Source organism: Microtus ochrogaster (assembly GCF_000317375.1).
Source record: "Microtus ochrogaster isolate Prairie Vole_2 chromosome 6 unlocalized genomic scaffold, MicOch1.0 chr6_random_2, whole genome shotgun sequence".
NCBI classification, from domain to species: domain Eukaryota; kingdom Metazoa; phylum Chordata; class Mammalia; order Rodentia; family Cricetidae; genus Microtus; species Microtus ochrogaster.
In genome coordinates, this window is record NW_004949095.1 from 11,107,691 (window position 1) to 11,134,389 (window position 26,699).

The 26,699-nt window shown below is 36.3% G+C and overlaps 1 protein-coding gene across 4 annotated transcripts in view; it reads right to left on the reverse strand.

Moving 5' to 3' along the window:
* The window catches only part of Suco (SUN domain containing ossification factor), a 59,746-nt gene extending 40,508 nt beyond the window's left edge, over nucleotides 1-19,238 (reverse strand). For 2 of the 4 annotated variants that reach the window (XR_003378408.1, XM_013352546.2), the window contains exons 1-6: nucleotides 18,868-19,237; nucleotides 7,401-7,512; nucleotides 5,742-5,852; nucleotides 3,402-3,556; nucleotides 1,949-2,086; nucleotides 1,502-1,652 (exon numbers count right to left, since the gene is read on the reverse strand). Coding sequence is in view for 3 of the 4 variants with exons in the window: in XM_013352546.2 (XP_013208000.1) it covers nucleotides 1,502-1,652; nucleotides 1,949-2,086; nucleotides 3,402-3,556; nucleotides 5,742-5,852; nucleotides 7,401-7,512; nucleotides 18,868-18,929 (729 nt within the window). In the remaining variant the exon portion in view is untranslated. Of the gene's footprint in view, nucleotides 1-1,501; nucleotides 1,653-1,948; nucleotides 2,087-3,401; nucleotides 3,557-5,741; nucleotides 5,853-7,400; nucleotides 7,513-18,867 lie in introns of all 4 variants that reach the window. The other 2 variants (XM_005363957.3, XM_026787604.1) reach the window with 2 other exon arrangements.
* Between the last annotated feature and the right edge of the window lie 7,461 nt (nucleotides 19,239-26,699).

The following is a 26,699-nucleotide window of genomic DNA, read 5'->3' on the forward strand; positions in this document are numbered from 1 at the left end:
AAGGACACACGATCTTCTTTTCTTTTTTTTCTTTTTCTAAAGCAGAGTAATTTACTTACCTAGTCATGTCATGTTTTAACCATTTGGGTATTACAAAAACAACAACAACAAAAAACCTTAATGTGCCTATTAACAAAGTCTATTTAGAAAACTAGCTCTGGTAAATAACTAATTATAAAAAGTCACTTGGCTGAGATAGTAAAGCCCCCAAAACAAAAGCAAAAAAGCATGTACATTCTTTGAGTTCTAGGTAACAAAGTTCCTCTCACCAAATAACAGATCTAACAAAACCATAAAATCAATTTATGATTTTATGTCTACAAATGGAACCACTTTCTAAAACACTATGTGTCTAATGGTGTCACTATCCTGCAAGTCTTAACAGCTGCTGCAAAGAGCTGCTTTCACTGGAAACCCAAGTGGCTCACATGAACTTAACTGGGCAAAATTATTCTGAATTGAATACTCGTGTTATTTCTAACAGTCTTTCTGGGATACTAATTTGTTCAGAAGGTAATTATACATTTAATTAAGATTTCATTCTTTTGCTTATTAGCACAAGTTCACAGTCTAAGGCCTTAGATACTGTGGGTTGGCTACTAGTTGAAAACAAGTAAATTTAGGACAGAGCTGGCTGCCAGGCTTCAATTCGTATTTGATACTGAAAGAGCTCCAAAGGAGACATTTTTAATGTTTGCCTATTTTGGGGGTGTGATATTTGACAAAAGAACCTTAACAGATGATCTGGTTCCACTGAAAAAATTAAAGTGAGTTCTTTTAAGAACCTGGACTACAGAAAACTGAGTTCTTGTGTTTCCAGGAAGCACCACAGACAGACACATCTGGTCCTATCGATAGTATAAAGCTCTGAAATATAGGTTAGGAAGTTTAAATGGAAATTCACTAAAATGAATACAACATCCCGAACTAAAAGGAATAAATGAAAATGAGTGGCTGGTATTTTAAATTTCTCTTTTATTCAATTTAGTTTGCTTTCAAGATGAGTAAAAGATCTCATCTCTGCTTCACCGTTATATAAAGTCCCTCTTTACTGTAAGAATAATGTTTCAAGACTGAAGTTTAAAATCTAGTTGCAACTTGCACATAAGTAACAAAAATGTGCCCTTAAAATATTCTAGCTGAGAAGCATGTATTTGCCCTTATTGAATTAAATGATATTTTCAATTTAATGGTCGTGGCATCTATTATAGATCTAAAACATTGCTTAAGTGAGGACTTTACTTATATGGCCCTAAATAGCTGAGATGGTGGGCAGAAAGATGTATAATTATATATAAACCAAAGGGAATCTATACCAGAACACTTATATATGTAAAAACTAGTCAGATTATAAAGGAACTGTATGTTATATATAGAAGCAGAGTTCATATCAGCTTTATGCATATCTCTAATCTTATAACAAATATAGTTAGCAATTTTTTTCAAGATTCCACTAAAGTACATTACATAATGGATGGAGACAGTCAAGGTTATAACTCACCTCATTTTTCACAGTAACTGAAGCATTCAACACAGACTTTGGATCATTGCCATCTTGTTCACTCACCGAAACTTTTGATTCGAATTCTGATTTTGTTATCTTTTCTTTGCCATGTGAAGATGACACATTTTCTATATGCTGGCCAACGAGGCTATTTAAAATCAAAAGATATATTAAACATATTTTAGGTGGATAAAAAGTTTTATACAATTATGATTATCAAAATTCCAGTTGTAATAGTAGTTATTGTAGAATCCTATCACAATCAGATGTGGTGGTGAAGGTCTGGAGTCCCAGCATCTGGAAGGCTGAGCCAGGCAGGAGTATCCTGTATGTGAGGCCCACCTGGGTTACATTAAGTTCTAGCGGTCTACACAACAAGATGCAGTCATGCTAAAAAAACAAAATGAAAACAACAAAGAACTGTACTAAAATGCTTACACTCACCTTTCAGGCGGACTGACAAAAGCAGGCTGTTCAACTGGAGCATCTGCATCAGGAGCCTCACCAGCATCACAGTCAACTTCAGACTGCTCCGTTTCACCAGGCTTGGCTAGAGATAAAGTACCAGATTTTTCTATTTCACTAAAAGAGGAAAGAAAAAACAATAATCCAATAATTTAATTGACTTAATGCAAGTTTAAAATTCTAATAGTGGCACTGAAACATAACCTAAACCTCCAAAAGAAGAATGTTTTGTGGATCTATGGAATGTTTTCAAAAATTATTTTTAAATTGGACACAATGGCATATGCTTTTAATCCTAGTACCTAGGAGGCTAAAACAGGACTGAGAGGCCAAGGCCAGCCTAGGCTTTTTATTTTAAATCATGTACAACCAACCATCTGTGAGTGTACCTAGTTCTAAAACACTACTGAATTTTAAAACACAACATTAAATTAGTATTTGGTCTAATAAAAGATAAGACCTTAAGTTACTTTTCTAAGTGTATCTTCTCTAACATTCAATTTCTGTTCAAACTGAATCTATTAATAGTATTATATACAGCAAAACTACCAATTATCTCAGGCCATTCTGCTAAAGTTTTACTGCACTTTTACAATTTTACTTTTGAAAGAACTGTGATAATATTTCAGTATTTTCCCCTGCCTTACTTGTAATTCACAATCCTTTTTAACAATATGGGAGAATTAAGAACCTACTGTTTACATAAACAGTATCCTGGTCTTAAATTGTTTCTGAAATAGCATCTAGTTTTTTCTCAACATGCTTTCTGTTCCTTAACTAAGCAACATTTCTTCCAAACTGGCACTATCTTTGTGCACAACTTCACCAGCCCACTAACAACCGACTTGCAGCAGTATAAAATTTTTTAAAGTGGCAATAAATAACATTTGCTCTTACGTATTCTTTTACCTACTATTGTCAATCTTAGGATAGAGTAAATACATAAAGTAAGATTAAGAGATGGTGTTTAGCTTTGCTCTCTGCATTACATACAGCTGAAGGAACTCAAAAGCACAAAATTGATTTACTAAAGATAACTTTTAAGAGTTAGAAAAAGATAACTAGTCACAACTATTACTGAAAACTAGTAATAATAAATAAACTGACATTTAATTTTTTAATAACTACACAGATTACAAAAAAAAAAAACACAAACAAACAAACTCATACATTCTCCTGAGTAGAACTTGTGCTTTGTAGAGATTCATGACCGGGCCATAATCGATTTTATTCATTTACTCAGCTAAGTAAATAAGCTCACTATTAAGATTACATTCAGTACACACGAATTAGACACAGATACTATAAAATCTTATCTGTTATTTAGGACAAATATCAACCCTGAGTATATTAAGGTGTCCTATTATGGAATATTTCTAATTTGTTGTTTTGGCTTCTCTCCCAACCCAACCTTCTCTTCATAAAGACTTACTCAAGCTTTGAGACTGGAGTCGTTTCTGAGGTAGATGAGCTGGAGCTATTTTCAATGTCTTCACTGCGCACAACTACACTGGAAGAATCTTCATGTAAATCAACCGTAGGGAGTGAGTCAACCACAGGTAGACTTGACTTTGTTGTTTCCACGTTCTGTTTTATTAAAGGTTTTATTAACTGTTAAGATTAATCACATTTTTTTTGACGGACAAAAATTCATAGAAAGCTGAAAAATGACTATATAATGTTCACAATCTAAGGGTATTTAGTCCAATGGTAAGTGCTTAATATACATGAGACCTGAAACCCTAGGTTTAATTCTCCAGAACTAAAAAAAGAAAATTACCAAAGAAAAACTTTTACACACACACAAAATCCTTTTTTCCAACATTACTACCCTAAGAAATTTATTATTTATTAATAAATTAATAAATTTGTTATTCTAATACAGAACATGTGCATTTTTCATACAGCAGGCACAGCTTGCCCATTCTCCTTTCTTCCTATTTTATATCAGGTTCTACAAGTAATCCCACTCTATTTAATTAATGAATACTAGCAGTAACTAGAGAATCCTATGTAAATATAAAATGGTATGATACAGTAATTATATCCCTAAAAATTTATAGAAAAATGTTTATCAGTTAAATAACAATATAGCATATGCACAAGTATTACAATGCAATAAATAATTTGCTTTTCTTTCAGTCTAGAATGTTCTAGGTCATTCACCCCTCCCAAACAGAAATCGATCAAACACTTCTCATATCTGAAAACCTTTATCAGCCCCTCAAACCGGCTACAATAGAACTGGCTAGTTCCCATCCTTTCTATTTCCACTATTCCCTACTCAGACTTATTACATCCATAATAGCTCAACTGCTATTATTTGTCTCCCTCCTGTTTTCAATTATAATATAAGTGCACTAAAAAAGGAAAACGTTCTTTTGACTTTAATTTCCCCAGTGTCTATCACACAATGCATTTAAAGGTTTAACAAAGAATAACAAGTGAGAAGAATTCATATAAAGTTCAAGAAAAGAGGAAAACTATCAACTGTTTCAGACTAGATGATGTAGGCCTTGCCAAATAGGTGAGCCAGTATGGAAGCAAAAAGAAGACATTGGACAGTGTAACAGGTTACAATGTGTGTGATCATTTGGAGAATGAGTAGCAGAGAAATTATCACAAATAATACTGGTTTATTCTTTAAGGCAGGAAGTCTTTAGGAAAGGACATTATAAAATACTACATTATTTCAGCATATACTCAAAATTTTCTGAAGTGATTTTATATTTTTTAACCCAAGTCCTTAAAATTCAACATGTATTTTGTACTTAACAGTAAAATTTCAAAGGATTAGAGATAAAAGCTTCTAGAGCATGGTTCTCAACCTTTCTAAAGCTGTGATCCTTTAACACAGCTCCTCATGTTGTGGTGATTCCAAACCATAAAACTATTTTGTTGATACTTTTTAACTGTAATTTTGCTACTGTTATGAACTGTAATATAAATATCTGATTTGTGACCCTTGTGAAGATCGCAAACCACAGGTTGAGAACTGCTGTTCTATATGCTTCAAAATATTCATGTAATTGAAGGGCAACAAATGGCAGTTTTTTAGTCTGTGAATAGATATTTGGCAAATGTTTTCCAAAAGCTAATAAAGCAAAACTCCCTCATACTGTGATGAACATGTAATACTCACCTTACATTTAATATGTAAGATGTTTTGCTTTTTTTCTTAATCTTTCTGTCTACAAATCTAATATCCCTAGTTCTTTCAAATACTGTTAAATTAAATGGTTTCCAGATGTATCAGCATTCTACTAGGTTTACAATATATTTATTCAGGTTTTTAATATCTTCCATTAATTCTGGTGCATAAAATGAAAAACAATCATCTGAAGAAAAAGGGTAAAACATTTTATCTAATCTATTCTTTTAACTTTGCATCCTATATAAATTTAAATATTGACAGCAAAAATGCTCTGTGTTCTTCTACATACAACTACTGTTGTAAAATAAAGCAGGTCAGAAAAAAAATTATGGTACCTAAAAATAAGAAAATATTTATGAGCCAAATAATAGAACAAAGGAAGAAATACTTTCACTCAAATTTTACTTCTAAGAAAACAATCATGTTTATTATTAAATCTGTAATTTTACATTTTCTCAAAATCAGTACTACTATTACAAGTACTACTATTTATATTGCTAATTTTACATTCTGCTATATGGTAATTTAGAGTAAAGAAAGACAAAACAAAGGCATCCAATCCTATACAAAAAGACCACAAAGGTATATTATAAAAAGCAACAGCAATATAAAGCTTACTTGTACATCCACAGTGTAGTCATCTTTTAATTTATTTTCTTCTGGAAGGATAGGTAAATATGAATTCAATTTTCCTAATAATTCAGCATTACTAGGTTCCTTTCTTTCATCCTACATTGTGACAAAGAAATGACTAAGAAAATTATTTTATTTAAAAAAAAAATCAGCCATCAAATCTATCTCCTCCTTTGCTACAGAACCAGTCTTCTATGCATTTGATTCTCAACTATATTTACATGTTTATTTTCTATCTCCTTCTATCCCTATCCTTGCCACCACACTTAAAATATAAAATGTGAATTTAAGAACCTCATTTGGTTGTTTAATAAACATCACGAAGTAGTATGTATCAGAAACAAAGTAAAACTTTCATAATTACATGGAATATACATGTTTTTATTTCACCTCTCTTTTGATATGCTCATTAAAATTTTCTACACCTATGCCTTTAAATATGTTTCCTAGGATACACATTTCATAAAAGGAAAGTTATATTCACCTTTTTAAAGCTGAGCTTATCTAACACAAACAAAATATCAAAATGTTCCCGGAAATAATTTTTTCCCACTTAATGTTTACTTAATTCATTTTATACCATTTTATATTTAAATATATTATCAAAGAAGAATTTAAAGACAAGTTTTATGGACTGTGAATAAAAGCATAAAAATTTTTCTTTTGTTTTTAAAGATTTAGACAAATTTTCAAAAAGTTTACATCATCCATCCCAGGAATAAATTTTATACAACTCAAAAAATTAAATAATCTTATCCAAATTATCAGATCTCAAACTTCCAAATATGTAAACAAAAAATGTCATAACACATATGCTTAACATGCCTATATAGGTATACATGCAGGCAAGCTGAGGAAAAATACAAAAATCCATGAAGAAAAAAATACATTCTCATGTATCTTTATAATAAAACGAAAATGTAGCCATTCTGAAGAAACAGTAAACGATCAAAGAGAATGAGGATATACCTTGGAAAAGGAAGGAAATCACTCTGTGGAACATTTTTGTTATCTCAATGGAAATGAAAATATTAATTTGTGTTCCTATTTAAATGTATATCTATACCCACAGGAAAACACCTGAACATTCACAACAAGCAGTAAACTAAGGTTCCTTTGGGAATACAAAGAGGATTGTTTTATAGTTAGCCTTAGTTATTTCTATAATTCAAAATACACAGAATTGGATGCAAAAGACAAAGACAAGTCAATATTTACCTTTATCATTTGAAATAATAGTTATAAATGATTTCAAAACTATCAGGTATTTTAATCTATTCACTGCACCTAATTATTTCTAAGGAACTACAAAGCCTCCAACTGCAACTTCTCTAAGCACTTACTGCTGATAGCTTTTAATTTATAAAAGTATATTTCTCTTTAGCAATAAAAGAGCAATCTTATTGAATATACATCATTCTTTTATTCCCTACTGTAGAACATGGTATGTTACCAAAATCTGAAATACAGCAACAAAAATTAACACAAATGTCTCTGAGCTATCATAATGTCAAAATTACCTTGGTTGCTCCTCATAACAAACAGAAATCCCCAACAAATTTGTAGCCTAGTATTTCTCAAGTTACTTTCATTCTAAATTAAGACAGTCTTAGAAAGCAAGACTGTCAATTCCATTTAAGGTACCTTTTTCTGGGACTGTGCGTCTTCACTTTCTAATGCACAATTGTCGTCTTGAGGATAATACGATGCTGAAGCTGAAGAACTCTCTTTACAGCACACATGCCAACTCGGAAGCCTGCAGACACCAACCAGCAGCAACAATGAACAACACAGAAAGGAAATTAACATATACTTTTTATAGACTACAACCTGAGGCAATAAAAAACAAGTTCTTGTTCTAATCTCAAGAACACAACTTGAGTATGAATATCTTAAAAGGGAAAAAGCTAATAATTCTATTGCTATCACTGCCAAGTAATACATAAATTTCTAGAGAGTGCAATAAAAACAACCTCACAAAAGAAGCATCTGATAATTCTCACAGCAGGTACAGAACGTTATCAGAGTTAGCCTCCTGAGAAAGTGTCCAGATGTCAAAGACATTTACAAATATTTAAAGATAATTCTAAAACCTGCATCAATTATTCCAAAGCATGGATGTAAAACTTGTAACTATTTTTACATAAAGAATTCTGACAGCCAGAAGTAACAGAAACTGTGTAAGTACAAATACTACAGGTTGATAATATTATGAAATAAAATACAGCTCTTTTAAAGCAAAAAAATTCACTACCAATTTAGCAAGGAAGAACAGAATACCTTATGATTATTTAGCTGAAAACAATCAACAAAAATAACTACACAAACATCTCTGAGCTATCTTAATGTCAAAATAATCTCATAACAATGAAATAGAAAAATCTCTACCAAATTTTTAGCCTAGTATTTAAGTTACTTTCATTCTAAATTAAGACAAATTAGAAAGCAGACTGTCAAAACTGGTTGAGATACAAATCTATTTTATTTGTAATGCATACCTAGGACCATCACCATCCCCACTAAAAGACAACTGGATAAATTTACACAGCTATAAATATTCTTCAAATGAAAAGCACATATATACAGTATAGGAACATATATGCCATATAATAGAAAGTTAGTATAAAAAAAACAAACAAAAATAATCATGAAACAAGACCAGCATCGCTATCTACTGTCACTAGTATCATATGCTATAAGAATTAAAAAAGAAAAAAAAAGAAATATCCAACAACAGGACATGTACAGTGAATGAGTCAGAGATCTTGGAATATTCAGCTCTAAATGAGAGGCCTCCATCAAATCTCTTCCTTCAGAGCTCAGGGAATCCTTCAGAAGAGGATTATAAGAGCCAGAGAAGATGAAGGACATCAAGGATACTAGGCTTTCTACACACCAGAAGAACTAATGCTCATATGAACTCAGAGACTGTAGCAGCAAGCACAGGGCCTGCACAGGTCTAAGCCAGATGGGGTACCAGCACTGAGAGGGGAAGTGAACATAAGCCAACACAAGCTCCCATCCCTAACCCAGAAGCTATCTCCAACTGATAAATTGCTTCCAAAGGAAAACTGAGTTCCTCCAATGGAGTCTCACTGGGTATAAAAACAACTCTTCAGGACAGACTCCAAGCCCATCAGCAGATAGCCAACACAAAATGAACTCAATGGCATTTTTTCTTGGACAGCTTTGTCTGGGCATTAATGTTTTTTTTTCCCCCTCTTATAGTCTTTTGTGTATATATTAATTTTGCTGGGATTTCTCTCTGTGTGTATGTGTCTGCATATGCTTTCTCTTTGGTTCTTTTTCCTTTTAATTATTATCTTTTTTTTTTTTGAGCCTGTCTGTCTCCTGAGTCCTGGGATTAAAGGTGTGCACCCATCACTACCCAGTCCATTTTATGTTTCATCCTATTCTGGTTTGCTTATTTTCACTTTATATTGTTATTATTTTTTAGAAGTCCGTTTGTATTCTAATGAGAAAGAGAAAGAAAAGGGGTGGAATTGAGTGGGTGCAGAGTTGGGAAAGAGAAAAGGGAAGAGAAAACTGTAATCAGAAATACTGTATGGGGGGATCAATTTTTAAAAAGTACCAAAGTGGAAAACAATAAAATTATTATGAGTTACAAATAATAAGTTTATCATATACAGATGAGTTCACATAAATGTAAAATATAAAGGAATTAACTATTACAAATAAGATATTAAAAATTACATTCCTAGTTATAGAATGTTATATAAGTCCTTACTTGCAATAAATAAAAGATAGAAACTTAACATGAAAACTATTAAATCAAACTATTTGAGATTGCCAATATCAAGACAACTGCTTTACTTGAAAAAATGTCATTTTAACACAATTCAAAATATTGACATATAAGGTAGATTTAAAAACCACATTCAGAAACTACAAGGATGGATACCTTTTGAAAAAATGAAAGTAGGCTAGTGCTAGTAAAGACAGTTCTAATGCATACAAGGACTGACTAACCTATGAAGCTACAATTACAGCAATATGGTTCTGAGATAGAAGGATCAAAGGGACTCTATCTTCTGTCTAGAAAGAGTAGCTTCAGGATGACAGCTAAAAACAAGGAACGCAGGGGAACCAGTCTAGATGGAAGGTTATCAAAAGGTCATGAACCTGACAGAAGGTAAAATTCATACCTAATGATCAGTCTTTGAAAGTCTCAAGTATACACTGTAACTGGAAAGATTCTGTACTTAAAGAAAACAAAGCAAATTTAGTAAAAGCATGTCAGTACTTCTGGGAAGATGATAGGAAAAAGGGAACTATCAGATTATACAACATGAATCGGCTATGAACAGCATTTATATAGCCATAACCATACAAGGACTAAATACCTAAACTCTTCGAAGCATGTAAAGGAATCTAATCATCTACCCTATGTAGAACAGTAGTTAACACTCATGCTAAAGAATGCTTCCAATACCAAATTCACACCTCATTCTTCATACAGGAATACAGTGCTGGCCATTCATTTAGGGCAGTACAGTTCAAGTTAACAGTGAAAAATACAGGTTTTATTCTTTAACATTACTTAAATTTTTTTTAAACTATGTTTATGAAGTTCTATGAAGTAATACAAGACTTAAGAGAAATGAGTAAATGACACGGAAGTCATTCTGGTTAGACACTGGTGATGAAATAGTTCCAAACTGTCATTTGGCTTCCAGAGTCTTGCTTAATAGGCACAAACTTTTCATTCAAATGCTTGGTTTTAAAATTTTAAAATACATACACATATAGATATGGATGTATATATGTATATGGGGTTCTTTAAAAACTGCTTTGCTTCTGCTTGGTCTCTTAGTCTCTTTGTAGGTAAAAGCACAACGTGTCCCTTCTCCTTTCAGTCTAGCTGAGAAAACTCTGTTCTACTGCTTGCTGATAATCAAACCTCTCAATCTAGAAGTTCAGATAATTACTAGCCATCACTCAAGAACTGGTCTTGGATTTTTCTCAAGTCACTATACTCCATATATCAAATCTATTTAATGATTGATGACTAAAGATTGATCTATAATTTCAGTAATCCATCACGAAGAAGCACTGAGCAAGGTATGCAATGCCTTATATCTTATCCTACCATTACTAATTTTGCCAATAAAATTTTTCTTTAAGCTACTGAAAATAATCAGACACTAATCATAGTTAAAATGGCATATTTTAAGAAATTGTGCAAGATGTATTTATCCTATAAAATTCAAAACACAGTGCTTTTTCTATAGTAATTTCAGTTTAAAATACAAATAAAGTTCCCAAATAAATTAGTGCCAGGGTAACAGTATAGTCTGGACAAAACAGAAATCTACACATAGAACAATAAAAAGCCTCAAAAATAGGTTCGAGACTAAGTCTTCAAATTTTCATCCTCAGGCAAACATTTAAAAGAATTTCATTAAGGGACTGATAAATATCAGAAGTATGGGGCTGGAGAGATGGCTCAGTGGTTAAGAGCATTGACTGCTCTTCCAGAGGATCCGGGTTCAATTCCCAGAACCCACATGGCAGCTCACAACTGTCTGAAGATCCAGTTCCAGGGGATCTGACACTTCTCACCAATGCACATAAAATAAAAAAAAAGTTAAATAAACCATAAAAAATTTTTAAAAAAGTGTAAGGCTACTGTAGCCATTAACTTTTTTATGATAAATATTCTACAAATTCTTTTTCCTTCAGATTACCAAACAAATATGTATGGATGCATGTCTGCCACTTCCCAAACATCATCTTTTTCAATTCCCAAAAGTTTATCAACACTTTCCTCTTAAAAAACAAGGTGTTTTTGTTTTCAGACTTTTCAATCTTATCAGACACTAACTGCTGACAAAGTGATCTTAAAGGTCTTTTCACCTTTGTTTCCGGTTTCCTCCTTTCTACCCTTTGACTGTCTTGTGTGACAGAGACTGGCCTTGAATTGCTCATCCTCCCTCCCACCAAGTGCTGGGATTACAGGAAGGCAGCAGCACACCAGGTCTTCAAAGCTCTTTCTTTGTCATTTTTGACTCTTATTATCTAAGAAGCTCAAAATGTTTCAAAAGTCAAACATTCCGCTTTAAAAATAATTTCCTCTATGAAGACATCTCCAGTCTTCAATCTCTCAGGTCTGCATTTTTAAGTCTTACACAATTCTGGGTTTAGTTCATTCCCCTCCAACTAACGGATCATTCCTCTTTCAATCTTTTATTAACTCTTCCATTTCCTTTTGTACACCACCAACATAAAACACACATTTCTCTCTCTCTCTCTCTTTGAACCTATTTCATGAATTCATAATTTAAGATAAAAGGGTTTATGTTCTCATCTACATGTTTCAATAAACTACCTTTTCTTGTCCGGCAGACTCCTACAAAGAATGCAGAGGAGCCTTGGTAGATCTGCTGACGGTGAGATGAGTAACAGAAAGGAGTGCTCAACAAGAGCAGGCTAGACACAAACTACGACAATTCTTCTGAATACTAGCTTAATGCTGTGACTTTCACTCCACAGTTGCACTACGGGTCAAATTCACAACCACATAGCCAGATCATTTACTTCCATAAAATATGTGCTTAATGCACTTACTTTCTTCATTCTTGCTGTGGCAAACTCAATTACTCTGCTTCAAATTACCTGTTCTCGTTAAATCTCTCTTCTGAAACACATCTAGCACAACAATGTCAAAAAACAAAACAAAACAAAACAAAAAAAAAACCCTCAAAATAAATTCCCTTGTTGGATATTTATCATCTAGCTCTTTGGCTTTACTTATAAAATTTATCATACTCTCACAAATATATCTGCCATTTTTCCTTAGGCTTAACTGCATTACCACTTCTATCCATTCATTATCAATTTACCCATACTCTTTCCCCTCGACAATTAAATACCACCTGCTCACTGCAGGCAGTGAAACACATACATACAGATCAAGCCATCATTCATATTAGCATCATCAGAGCATCTTATTTCAGCTCATGAAGCACCTGTTCAAACACGAGAGTTTATAACCGGCACATACATTCAAGCCTTCCTAGCAACTCCAGTCCTATTTTTTACATTTAATAACTACTATGAAACTCAGCTTTTTGAACAAGTCAATAGCATTCTAACCATATTTCTAGGATGTTGGCTGTATAAAAATAGCTGAGTTTATTTAATCCAGTAACATTAAATTGAATACAAAAACAAAAATACCCATAAGGTAAGAATCCTAGGAAAATGTACTTTTTTTTTCTTTTTTTCTTTCTTTTTCTTAAGACAGGGTTTCTCTGTGTAACAGCTCTGGCTGTTTTGGAACTTGTTCTAGCCAGGCTAGCCTCGAACTCACAGAGATTCTCCTGCCTCTACGTCCTCAGTGCTGGGATTAATGGCATACACCACCACCACCCAGCTGGAAAGTGTGCTTTTTAAGAGTTTCAGATTGTTAACTCCTGCTCTTAAATCCTCTCTTGGCTCATCCAGGCACCTTTTCAATAAGAAATCTGTCTGCAAAAAGGGAGGCAAAGAAACTAGTCCAAGTTTCTACTGGCACAGAGGCAGAAAATGACGGTTAAGAGAACACAGGCTCACAACTCATAGCTACCTGGATTCTGGATCCACCCCAAATTAGCTGTGAGAAAACTTGGCCAAGTTGCTTAATGTGTCTTCCTTCTCCATCTTTAAATGAAAATGTCCATACTAAAAGGCTGTATATTTCACAAGAGTTGCAATGATCATAAAATGAATACCCGACCCTTTCCACTACTCTAATACAGGTGTCTACCTGTATTATGACAAGCAACTTGTACACAAGGCTCAAGTCCCACACTTACTGCTTCCTTCTCTGTACCAAATATATTGCAGCTAACAAAGAATTACTTTAAATAAATTTGTGAAAAAATGTGGACTATTCTAAATCCTAATATATAGCCTTAGCCAGGTAGGGGTGGCGCATGCCTTTAATCTCAGTACTAGGGAGGCAGAAGTAGGATGAGTGAGTTCGATCTGTGAGTTCGAGGCCAGTCTGTTCTACAAGAGTTAATTCCAGGGCAGCTAGGGCTGTTACAGAGAGAAACCCTGTCTCAAAAAAACAACAATAAAACTAATCTATAGCCTTTCCTATTTTCCTATTTTATTTAATAAGCTAACAAAGTACCCAGAGGGAATGAATCAGAACATACATAATAATAGTACTAAGATACCTAAGAACCCTGTCAACATTATAAAACATTGATAAATAAAGCTAGGTGTCACTTTTACTTGTATGTAAAATACAAAAATCACTTTAGCTAGTAATTCATCACAAAAATAAAGTTATGGGGTTGGGGTGCAGAACAAGGTAGAGTACTTGTCTAGCACTTAAGAAACCCCAAGGCTTTATACACAAAAAAGACAGGTCCTTCAAAAGCAAACAAAACAACAACAAAAAAGCACTCCACTTATGAAACAAGTATAACCTAAGGGATTGTATTTTTATACTGAAAATACTCAAAAGCAATTTCCCATTCCCTTGTGACATGTAGAATTATACTTTGTGAAAACCCTTCATAATATGATCTTGAAAACAAAATAGATAATGCAGGTAAAAACTGTGTTTTCTGCTCTATGTATTAGGTAGCTGGCACTAAAAAAAACAATTTGAAATGTGTAAATCACTGTTTCAAGCAGGGTGTTTTATTTATTTCCATATATAAATAAGCTACAAAAATAAGTGTGTGTATATTGTATTTATATGTATAATATTCATAACTGAAGATGACTTGAGAGGGGGAAAAAGGCAATTTAGTACTTTTCTAAGCATCTCCCTTTTCATTAGAAGTGCAAGAACGTTAACTATATGTATTGGGTTCATTTCTCTGCTCAGCTTGAGACGTGAAAGAATAATTTACTAGTCACAAACAAATATGAAATGATAATGCTCAAAGATAAATAAAGTGTTAATATCTTTGATTCTTTTTTCATTATCTGCCAAGCTTATTTCTACTTACATTCTAAAACATCTTCAAATGTCTAACCTTAAAGGGCATCATGAACCACATCTCCAACTCCTAAAAATAATTCAAAGAACATTAAAAGAGTCAATTGCCTTTTTGTGTCTGGACACAGATGCTACAGATTTTCATAAAGATGTACCACCGCTTCCAAGCACCACATGCTATTCTCCGACTATACATGAACAAACTCCAATTTTTTCCCAATCTTTCATAAAAATTTCCAGGTAAAAGACAGAACAGAAATTTTCAAAGTTTATACAAATAAAAAAGAGAAAAAGCTAACACATAGCTCATGTTTCTTGTTTTTCTGTACATATATTAACAAAAATAAGATGTTGAAAAAATTGAGAGGAAAAAATTAAGAATACAGAAATAGAATCATAACCCAAGGGGGAAAAATGGAAAAAAAAAAACCTCTTCCATCCATGAAAACTGGACTGACATATGTCTAAGGTCACATCTTAAGTTACACAGCTCCCAATGCTCTCCTACTGCATCTCCATTAATGACCTACCACCTCCAAAGTCTGTCAATCAATTTTATATTTGCTAGTAATCTAATTAAAATATCAACATGGCCTGCCTCTTTTGTTCTCATTTAACCTACTTCACTTGCTCATTGTCTGGTTAAAATCAGAGTTCACCTGCACTGTAATCAAATCTCTTCAAAAACCTACTTCTAACATTCCTTTTAGACTTTTCCACATCCCTAATAAACACTCTAGATAACCTCACAAAAATGTTCCCTTTGCTTGTAATACAAGTTTCCCTCTTTGAATTATTCACCTTGGAAAATATAAACAGGCAAGAACTAAGATTCATAGAAGTAACTGACCCAAAGGCATAATTTATGATAGAATAACAGGAAGGATACCCTAAAATACAAATTCTTCATTTGATGCTTCTAATGTCCTTTCTATGTGCCTTTATATTTTTGTCAAATATATGAGTTGGTTAAATGTCAAGTTCTTCTCATTGGTCTAAATATTAGCTCTTCCAAGATCATCCTTTGAGGCCCAGACAGGAGAGATCCGTTACTATTTAAAAACAAGCCTTTACTAAGATTGATGTACGGATTTATTCATCTTAAGGGCTAGCTGGACACACATCAAAAACTGCAGGACCTATAGCCAGAAATCCAAAGGAAGAATGGAAATTCAAAAGCAGTGGGGTTTACCTCCAGCATACCATGATTCACTCACTGTGGTTTACACGTGTCCAGCTAAGAAGATTGAAGGATTATCTTATCTTGTTTTAACTAAATAAACCCTTACAACATTTTTTTTCAAAAAACAGTCAACAAACATAGTATTACAAGCATAAGCCATTAAGAAAATAGAAGGCTAACCAACGTAAACCATTCCTCATCTACATTTGATATAAAATAATCTAGTCAATCATACAGCTCTCATTGAAAATTACAACTTTAATGGAAACAAACAGTAATATTAAAACAATGTTTAACTTTCTTAAATACCTAACTTATGTAATTATATATAATAATATACTATGTCATATTAGCACACGTATGTAACTTACAAAAAATTAGACACATTTTAAAGGCACATGCACAGTTTTAGTAATTAGAACATCTATTCAAAGGCATGGATCACATCTTCCACTTCAGTGAGATGATCAACTTCCCATGCCAATGACTGTCAGTTCTGCATCTCCAGCATCTGAACATTTTTCTTTATATTATAAGAGACTTTGAAGACCTCAGCAAATTAAGAGTTCTGAGACATGAAGAGTCTCCTAGATTTGACCAGGAGTACACCCAATATAGTAACTCCTTAGAGGAGGAAGAAGAGGCAAGAAGATGAGTCATAAGCAGATGTTGAAGGCTGAAGAAAGAGGTTGAAGTGATGTGAGACAGGAGAAAGAATACAAGCAACCCCTAGAAGTTAAAGTAAAGAAATGGGAATCCCCTAGCCCCCTAGGATGAACCAGCTATTCCTCCTTAACTATTTTGGCCTAGCGAGACTGATTTTGGACTCCTGCACACACACCCTAGAACTATAAAATAACTACGTGTAAGCCACTGAATTCATGGTAATTTGTTACAGGAGCAGTAGGAACTAACAAAGGGGCTTCTTAGCCACTATAGCTTCAGTACTGAAAACAAGATGGACTGCTCACTTTTAAGAGTCACAATGTTTATTACACAGTAACATAAGAAAATACCTTTGAATGCTTTTGTAATGAAGTACATAAATACGATGTCCTTACTGTTTACTATAAAGAGTGGCCTATGTGTTACCTCATTTACTTCTAGTAACTTGGATACGAATGGATCAATTTTATCATACTGAGACTCCAATGACTCAAAGTTTTGAACTATAAGTTCAAAGAAGTTATATAACATGTTGGAGTGGTTGTATCTATAAGTGATGGCACCATATCTGTCTATAACACAGGCCTTATTTAACCTATAGTCAAAAGAGGTTCAAATCTAAGCTCCAGAATGAAGTAGTTGCTTAACCTTAACCATGTTTCTCAGTTACAAGCTTAACTCAGCCTCTCTACTTACTCATCTGTAAAATACAAAATGAAGTTACCATTACCTACCTGAGTGGGCTGTGCTGACAAAGATGCTAAAATGTACACATGCCACATGCCTGGCATGGCTGACAAACACTGGCTACCACCGCTGTTCTGTAGCTATGCTACAATCACCTCTAGAATACATTGTCCTACTTATCCAAGAATTATGATTAACAGTGTGCAAAAGAGAAAATGCAACCATTATGAATGAGATGGACAGCCTGGGTTTGTTTTTCTGTTAAGGTACATCTACAATACTCTAAGCAGGAAAGACAAAAACAGAAAGGTTTATCACAATCTATAAACGATGACAGTGTAAGATCAGACTAAAATGAGTAATACTAGAAGGTAAAGAGGTAAACTCCAGAAACCGATTATAATATCAACATTCAACACTCCATCTACAAAACACAAGTGGGCAACACAAGAGGAGAAAAATGGCCACAAGGGGAAGCTCATCAACTCTAAGAAACTGCTGTCTAACCCCACACCCGTTTCAGATACCTGTTTCTGTTAAGGAGTATTTAAAGGGCTCAGAATGACAAACAGGAGACCAAACATTTTGTTCTCCAAAATAGACCCTTCCAGTCAGATTTTCTCAGACAGGAGATTTCTTTTCACCCTTATTAACATATTATTCTATAGGAGTAACAACTCTACAACTTCAGAGTCCCTGGATTCCATTACACACCCATAAAACGGAATTGTTGTCAGTGCTTTGAAGAAGCTAAATAAGAAAGTCTATCTAGATTTTAATGTAAGAAACAAAATCACTTCAACAGAAAGGCCATCCTTTCGGTCACTAAACGTCACGACGCTGAAGGAATTCTCCCAGGAATTCCTTCAGAAAGAATGGCTTTCCCAAGTACACCTTTGGCAATCCTTTGGCTCACAAGCTATTTCTGCTCCTCAGAAACCAGAGATACGCTTAAAACGAACTTAAAGTTTTAGAGACAAAGAACGGAACAGGCAGCAGACTAGTTTACTCTCCCAGTACCAAAGGCCATGACCGAAAACTACGGTAGACACTCCGTGATATCTTCTCCATCAAGGTAACCAGAAAAGGGCTTCATAAGACCTGTGCTTCAAGAACAGCAGCCCCAAAGGGACCACTGGTCAAGACTGCGCGAGAACTGACCAGAAGAACAACTGTTTATACGGTACTCTTACCCTCCTGCCGACTCACGTTTTCAAAATCACAGGTCCGGAACGCATCACACCTGACTCGCCCATGCACTGACCTCATAAGGAAAGCAAATGACTGCCAGGAAAACCGAGTTACTCGCTCGCCAGCTCTCTGAACACTACCCAAACTGCCCCATCTGCAGCGCGGGAGCACCTGAGTACAAAGGCACCAAGTGATCCCCCTCTGTTCCCTTTCCCCCCCCCCCCCCCCCGTCGGACTCTGTAAATTCCAAAACAGAACTCGAACATCTCAAGAGGAGGAGCCGGGTGGCCGCTGTGTCCCCTGCTTGGGGAGCAGGAGCACCCGCAACCCCCAAAAGCCAAGATGACTTGGGGGTGTGACCTGACCTGCTCCCTCTCCCCTATGGTGCCCACGGAAAGTCCCGCGAGGTCGCCCCTACTCACCAGACTAGCGAGCAGAGAGAAAGGCAGGAGACCAGGGCCAAGGCCCGCCGGTACTTCTTCATCTTCTCCTCCTTCTTCCCCCTGCCAGGAGGCGGCACATCCTCCCAGCAGCAGTCACTGCCGAGGCCAAGATGGAGGAGCCAGAGCAGGAGCGCGAGGCTGGAACCGAGAGTCCGAAGGGCTGTGGCGCTAGGGGAGCGGCTCCGCAGTGGCTTGCCTCCCGGCCGGCCTCCCCGAAAGGCCCACGGCAGCGCGGACAGGGACGCTTCTTCACAGGGACGCTCCGGGGACTGCCGCCGCCGCCGCTGGGTCCGCCCGCTCTCCCGCGCCCGCCTCCTCCGGCCGTCGCCGCCACTGCCTCCCCATCCCCGCCCCGCCCACTCGAGCCCTCGCTCCGTGCTGCCAGCGACCAACGGCCGCCGCGTACTCGCCTCTCAACAGCCAATGGCCGCCCGGGCCCCGACACCACGCACGCCGCTGAGCTGGAAGGAGACGCGTCACCACGTCCCTCTCTGCTCGCTAAACCAGGCTCCGCGCGGGCCACGCCCCCGCCGCTGACAAAGCTCCCGAGCGACTCAACCGCCGCCCTGCCTACGCGGGTCCCGCCCACTTGCTGGCGTTCGAAGAGGAAGTCCTGTGACCCTCGGCCTTCCGCCTTTGAATGGGCCGCCCCGCTTGCTGCGCGCGCCGCCTCCTCGCACGGCCGCCTGGGGGTTGTAGTCCTCCTACCCGAACTCCTTTTCTTGCGCCTTAGAACCGGCGGGTTTGATTCTAGAATTTTTGAGTTATCACTTCTCAGCTCCAGAATGACTAGTTTCGTCATTGTTACGTCCTGTTTTCTTCCTTTGAGCACAGTCATGGAATGGCCTAGAATTACTGGGGACGGTCAGAAGAAAGCCTTACTAACGTAATTTAAAAATCGGTTTACCCAAGGCAGTGGGTCTGGCTTATTGAGGTAAATGCTGATTGGAAGATAGAAAGAGGCGTGTCGAGCTTTCCTCTCATAGGATTGGCTGGGACTGAGAGACTGAGTTGGGTTTTTTTTGTTGTTTGTTTGTTTGTTTTTCTTGCACCTGAGTGAGAATTCATTCCTCCCTGCCCGCCAGATTCCCGAGATATAGAATTCGTTTTTGTTGTCCTTATTTCGGGCTTTGGGTTCGCTGCAACGAGACAGGCACTGCAGACGCTCTGCATCCTAGGATACCTCAAAAGCAGGGAAAGCCAAGCCTTCTATACACACTTGCTGTGGACTGGGCAAAAAGAAAATTCAGTGTTTGATGTCCACAGCATGGAGACCCCAAGTGTGTACGGAGCTGAGAACCCGGGATCATAATTTAGGGAACGCTGGCGTGCAACTTCAGAATGCTTTATGGAGCTTTCTGATCCTGAAACGCAGCTGTTGGAAGAAATATTTGGCCTTGTCTGTGCTGGCACACTTCTTACTAGTACTAATAATTACTCTGACACTAATAGAAACTAGTTGTTACTGATAGATATTTCTTTTATTGGATACAAAATATAAAAGTGCAACTCAATTTTATTGCTCTTAATGCCTTTTCCTACTGCAAGACAAAATTACTTTCCGAAGAAAGCTGTTCAACAAAGTGGAGGAAGGGGACACAGGGTTACTGTCAATTATCTGTGTCTCAGGACATAATATAGTTGTTTCTGTTATTGGAGGTAGGGTGGATGGCTTTAAAGTGACGAGATTTATTCATGCCTTCATAGGAAAAACGCAAGGAAAATGCCTAATGAATACCGACTTTGAGACATAGTGTTTACCTTAAGAATCTAAGTTGAATGGGTTGTTATATTCCAGAGGACAAATAACCCACCGAGTAATTCTTGGAAATAATACAACCATATGTTAGGAAATCTATGAAAGATACTAATATTGTCCTCAGAAGAGTTCTCCTTAAATTACCTTTATCTGTCAATTAAATAGTTAACAGTTGATGCCATTTCTAGTTATATGACAATAAAAACCTTTTGTCTATTCCCCACAGCAGACCAGCATTTACCTCAAAAACAAAACCAAATTATTAGTATGCAAGTGTTTTTTACATATTGGAGACATGGTGTTGCCATGTAGTGCAGAGACTGGTCTTGAACTCCACTTTCTCCCTTCCTTAGCCTCCTACTTGTTTTGTTTTTTGTTTTTGAGAAAGCATTGTACTGTTTTCATGTATCTTAGTAAGGATTTCTATTTCTATAATAAATTGCCATGTCCAACATCAATTTGGTGAGGAAGGGTTTATTTGGTTTATAGTCAGTCCACTACAAAAGGAAATCAAAGCAGGAACGTCAGTACAAAAACCTGGCCAGAGGCCGGAATTAAATCAAATGCTGTGGAAGAACACTGCTTATTGATATTCTACAGCTGTCTCAGTCTGATTTCTGTTTTAAAAGTACTTATTATTTTGTACGTATGAGTGCTTTCCCTGTGTGTATATCTGTGTACCAACATGTGTGCCTGGTGCCTATAGAGGTGTTGAGTAGTTATCTGGGTGTTGGGAATTGAACCCAGGTTCTTTGCAAGAATAACAGATGCTTTTAACCACTGAGCCAATCCTCCAGTCCATCAGCCTGCTTTCTTATACAGCTCAGAGTTGACATCCCCTACAGTAAACTGGGAATTCCTGAATTCCCACATCAATAGTTAATTAAGAAAATGCCCTATAGACTTGCCTACACTCAATCTGATGGTGGTATTTTCTCAACTGAGCTTCCTCTTTACAGATAATTCTAGCTTGTGCCAAGCTGACAATAAAACAAAACAGGAACAACAAATAGAAAACAACGAGGACAATTAACTCCTTGTCAACTTGACACACAAACACATTCCTATTCAACTATAACTTTTCTTGTTTATTTAAGATCTCATTTTAAGGACATCACAATATAAGACATTCCAACTTCCCATAGTGCCACAGTCTGTCTCACTTTACTGACTAAGACAGCATGGACTCTATACATTTAAATGTCCTTGAAGAGTTTATAAGAATTCACATTCTCTGTTCCCTAGCTAGATGTTTTTGTCCTTTTTATAGTAGTCATTCTTACTAGAGTAAGTTTCTATAATATTATTTTTAATCTGAATTTCCCTAAGAAATAGTAAAAGTATTCTTTTTCATGTAGTTATTGTATACCTTCCTTCCAGAAATGTCCATTAGGTCTTCACTTATTTTTTAACTGGATTATTTGTTTTATTGTTTTGTTTTTTATTTTTATAAGAGAATCAGATATAACAAAATCTCTCAATTCGATAAAGTCTAGAACTCCTAACAACACATCTACACATGGTAACTGATGTTCCCTGTCGGTCCTTGATTATTCTGGAACTTACAAAGGGCTGTGCTGTACGATGAACAAAAGCTCAGCCATTCCTAAAAGGTTAGCTACACAGAAACTATGTAGAGTTCAGGTCCCAGCCCTGATAAAGATCAGAAAGTCTTCCCTGGTGGTAAGAAAGAACAGGCAGACCTCAGAAAGAAAGCCAGCACCTTCTGGCCAGCCACTTTGTTCTTTATCTCACATATCAGTCATACCTAAGAAGCTCAAGAAAAGAGCTGTTTTGTCACATTTAAGGAGGTGTTTTTTGATCAATAAGCTTTGATGTATTTTGATTGACTTGAAACTCTATCTGCTTCTTTTATTGCCAACAAAATGCTGAGAGGTCTGTGTCTAAGAAAGCTCTGTATAGTTGTTACTTAGTGTGATTTGATGCTTCCATAGTGAGAAGCCAATTAGGCCAGAAATTGCTTGGAAATGGGTGAAAACTGACAGAGTGTAAAGAACAAACCATTAGTAGAAAGGGTGAGTGTGGAAATCAGCACTTAAAACTTCATGTATGAATAAGTACAACTGAATTTATTATTTGTCCCCACCTAATTTCCTTCCTTATGTACCTTTTTTATTTAGCTACTTTTTTAATTACAAAAAAAAAAGCTTACATTACCTTGTCAATCTATCTTAGTGTCATTTATAATTTGACTATTTGGGGAGGAAAAGGTGAAATTTAGAAGGGAATAAAATAAAAAATTCTATTTCTAGGTTAGAAATTCTATTTATATTTTAATTCTGTAAAGTCCAGTTTATCTTTCAAAGAACAAAATCACTTGTGCATTGAAAAAATCTAGCCTGCAATTGTGGTGCTAGTTTGTGAATCCTAAAACCCAGGAAACTGAGGCCAGAGGATTATGAGCATGTCATCAGCCTGAACTGCATAGCAATTCCCTGCCTCAACCTTATACTTTTGTTTTACGATGCCAAATTCAGACTTCACAAGTTTAGATCCCAAGTTTAACATATGAGTGCTTTTTAGATGGCTAGGTTTAATAAGCTCAAAGAGGAAGTAACCAGGGGAAACGTGGGTGATGAAGAGGGAGAAAGCAACGTACAACTTCCAGGTGAAAAGGGAGCACTGATGTAAAAATCAGGAGTTCCAGGTTATCTGTGTTAACTTTGTGCCTCTCTAACAGAATACTTTAGGCTTAACTGTTTTTTAAATTGAAGATATTTGGGTTTGTTGTTTTGTTTGTGTTTTACAGATCTAGAGGCTGAGAAGTTCAAGATCAATTGATGGCTCTAGGGAGGACCCAATGGCAGAGACAAAGGGAGGGAGAGAGGAAAAAGTGGAGAGAGGCAGGAAAGGGATTGGAGAGGTAATGGAGTGGAGAAGAGGGAGGAAGAGGGAGAGCCCTTTATCAGGAATCTGATTTTGCAGTAATTGCATGAAACCCTTCACGAGGCAATCTTCCTGATATTCCTTCTTGTTTTTTTGTTGATTTTTGTTTGTTTTTTAAATCCTACACACAGACACTGTTGCACTAGAGATTAAGTTTCCAACATACAAACTTTGTTTGTAAGGAGAACTCCTTTGGTTTTGAAACACAGTACTAAATTTAAGACTTTGTGGAAATATCTGGCAACGACTTTGCAGAATAAGATTAGGAGGAAGTGGATGAAAGTGGAAAGTGATTCTAAGGTACACAGGAGGAAGTGGAAGAAAGCAGAACGTGATGCTAAAGTACGTACTGGAGGTTCTGTTGTGTCCCTCCTGCACAGCAGGTAATTGCTTCCTAAAACTTTGCCTCTATCCTGCCTTGATTTCATTCAAAATCTCCTATTGGCCTAAATGGCCAATAATAAATAAATAAAAGCCTGCTTCAAGGCCTTCTATAATTCAACGTATCTAATGGTTCAAGACTTATCTACCATTTTTTTTCCTTTTAAAACTCAATTTTCTCACTGAAGCAAACTGTTTTCCATGCCACAAAATACTTGGCCCTTGTAAGTGTTGTTCTTAAAAAATAATAAACGGGGGGTGTAGGGGGTGTTCTTCTTGAACACGGGGCACGGGACAGACACGCACGGCGGAACAAACACAGACACGACACGGCGGCTCCCACGTGGGTTCGCTTTAATGGGGGAGGGAAACACAAAAGGGCGAAGGGTGTGGAACACACAGGGAAGAGGCAGGACGAGGGGAAAGGCCTCGTGTGGCCCCTGCCTTTTAACGGGGGCCCAAGGCAATCTGGGAAGAATATCTCACACCTGCGCGCAGGTGTGCGCACAGGCAACCATAGTCCAGGGGGAGTCTGGGAGTTGTAGTTTTCCAAAAGAACAACAGTAAGACCATTTTATTTAATGTTCATTTGTTTGTGTTCTATCTTCACAAACAGTGCATAAATTTCTTATGAAATTGTGCATTTTATAACACAATAACTTTTTTTAACAAGAGCACAAGGAATCTTTTTTACTTAACTATTTGATTTATGTAATCACACTAAATATAATTTGCTCTATTACTGAAATTCTTAGAAATAGTAAGATGTTACTAATTCCTAGAGGCCCTAGCCAGCCAACTAGCTCTTCCTCTACTAATTACCATGAGGTTTTATTTGTATAATATTGTTTGATTTGGGTTTGGCTAGATTTTTCTGAGTTCCAGTTACCCTTGTACAACATGAAAAAGTAAATTGTTTAAGAAATACTTATTGATCCTGCTTTATGTAAAAAAATACTAAGGCAGAGACCTACTTATAGAGAGGGATCTTAGCATGTTTCTGGATAGTGGTTTAGTGAAGTTGAATTGCAGAAAGTTTATAAAGGCATAGAATAGCATAACAGAAAAGCCAATCATGGAATGCAATAATCAAAAGGAATCCACAGTATACTAGCTATTCTTTGAACTAATGCATAATTAACAGCATCCAGCACCAGCATATTTCAGGATACCTACAATATACTCAATGTGGTGTGAACATGTGTACTGTTTCTATTGGTGACAATATATATCCTGAGAATATTGCCACAGCCCGTTACCTACATTCATATAATAAAACAAAAGTGTAAGTTTTAGTCAGAAGTTAGTGAAAGTGAAAGTGTAATTGTGTTTTCACCCAAGTTTTTAGACTGGTAAAGGATGCTTACGTGCCTCAAATTAAGAAACTTTACAACAGAATGGGTCACAATTCATTAGAGGGTCAAGAGGTCGATTTTGAGGAAGCCTAGCATCACTTTTTAGGAAGTAAATGGTGCCAGACATGGTGGTTCATGCCACAACATGTGCCACCAACGATGAGACAGAAGGATTGCCTGGGAGTCTGAAGCCATCTAAGCTCCAAAATGAATTCTGGATCAGCTGGAATTAAAGAATGAAAAACAATTCAAAAGCATAAAATAATCATTTTTTAAAAAGATCAGAGTACGTCTTTGTAATGGAGATGATTTTTCTTGGCACTCCTATTTCAGTTGTGTGTGTGTTCTGTTATATATATTCATGAAACTGGGTTGCAATGTAAAATATGTCTAAATATGGATTGCACTCAAAATAACGTGAAAATCTTCACTAGAAGAAATGAGATGCAAAAGACATGTTGAATAAAGGTGATATTAATAGCTAGTGCCACGAGGTTAAGGGAAAAAATGAATTTACGTTTTATTTGAGGGAAGAAGTATATATATGTTTGGGATATACAAAAGATTGCCTATATAAAAAGATGGGATGTATAAAAGATAATACAGGACTGGAAACACAGTGAAGAAAGTAAAGTATTTGACTTCAACCATGAGGGCTGAACCTGACTTCCAGAACCCATGTTTTCAAAACCAGAAATTAGTGGTGTGGCAAGGCTTGTCTTCCAGCACTGGGATCAGAGCCAGGTGGTGTTGCTAGAGGCCACCATCTAGCCAGCCTAGCCTACTCATTCGCAGGCCAGTGAGAAATTCAATTTAAAAGGGGCGGGGGGGGGGGTTGTGACACCTAATGAAGTAAATCCAAAGTTGTTCTTTAGCCTACACACACACACCACAGTGCCAGGAGGGGAAGAGAGAGAAAGAAAGGAGGGAAGAAAAGAGGGAGGGAGGAAGGAAGCAAGCAAGCAAGGATTTTCAAAGAGATAAGAATACAAAGAATATAGTTTCTTAGATACAAGGGACAGTCAACCTTAGAACTGAACACAAGGCAACTTCAATCATCTGTATCACAAACCTTTTAATTTCAGTCTGTTGGTACCTATTTGATATTTATTGCTTGAAAGAAGTAGTGCTGGTGAACAGTAATACACCATTTATAGTGCACCTTGCATAAAAGACTTTAGGTCATAGGAAGGTTTTAAAGATACCATCTTCTATTAGAATAGACAAAAATATTTAAATTAAAAAATGTGGCAGTTACAAAGGAATCCAAAGTAAGTTAAAGATAATTAAGGTTGGACAAAGAATACATTCATTGAACCTGTGTAATTACCTGTACTCACAAGCCCCACGAAACTATGGGACATGGGTTTTGTTGTTTAATACACAAGGTTTCAAAGTTGGAAGATCAG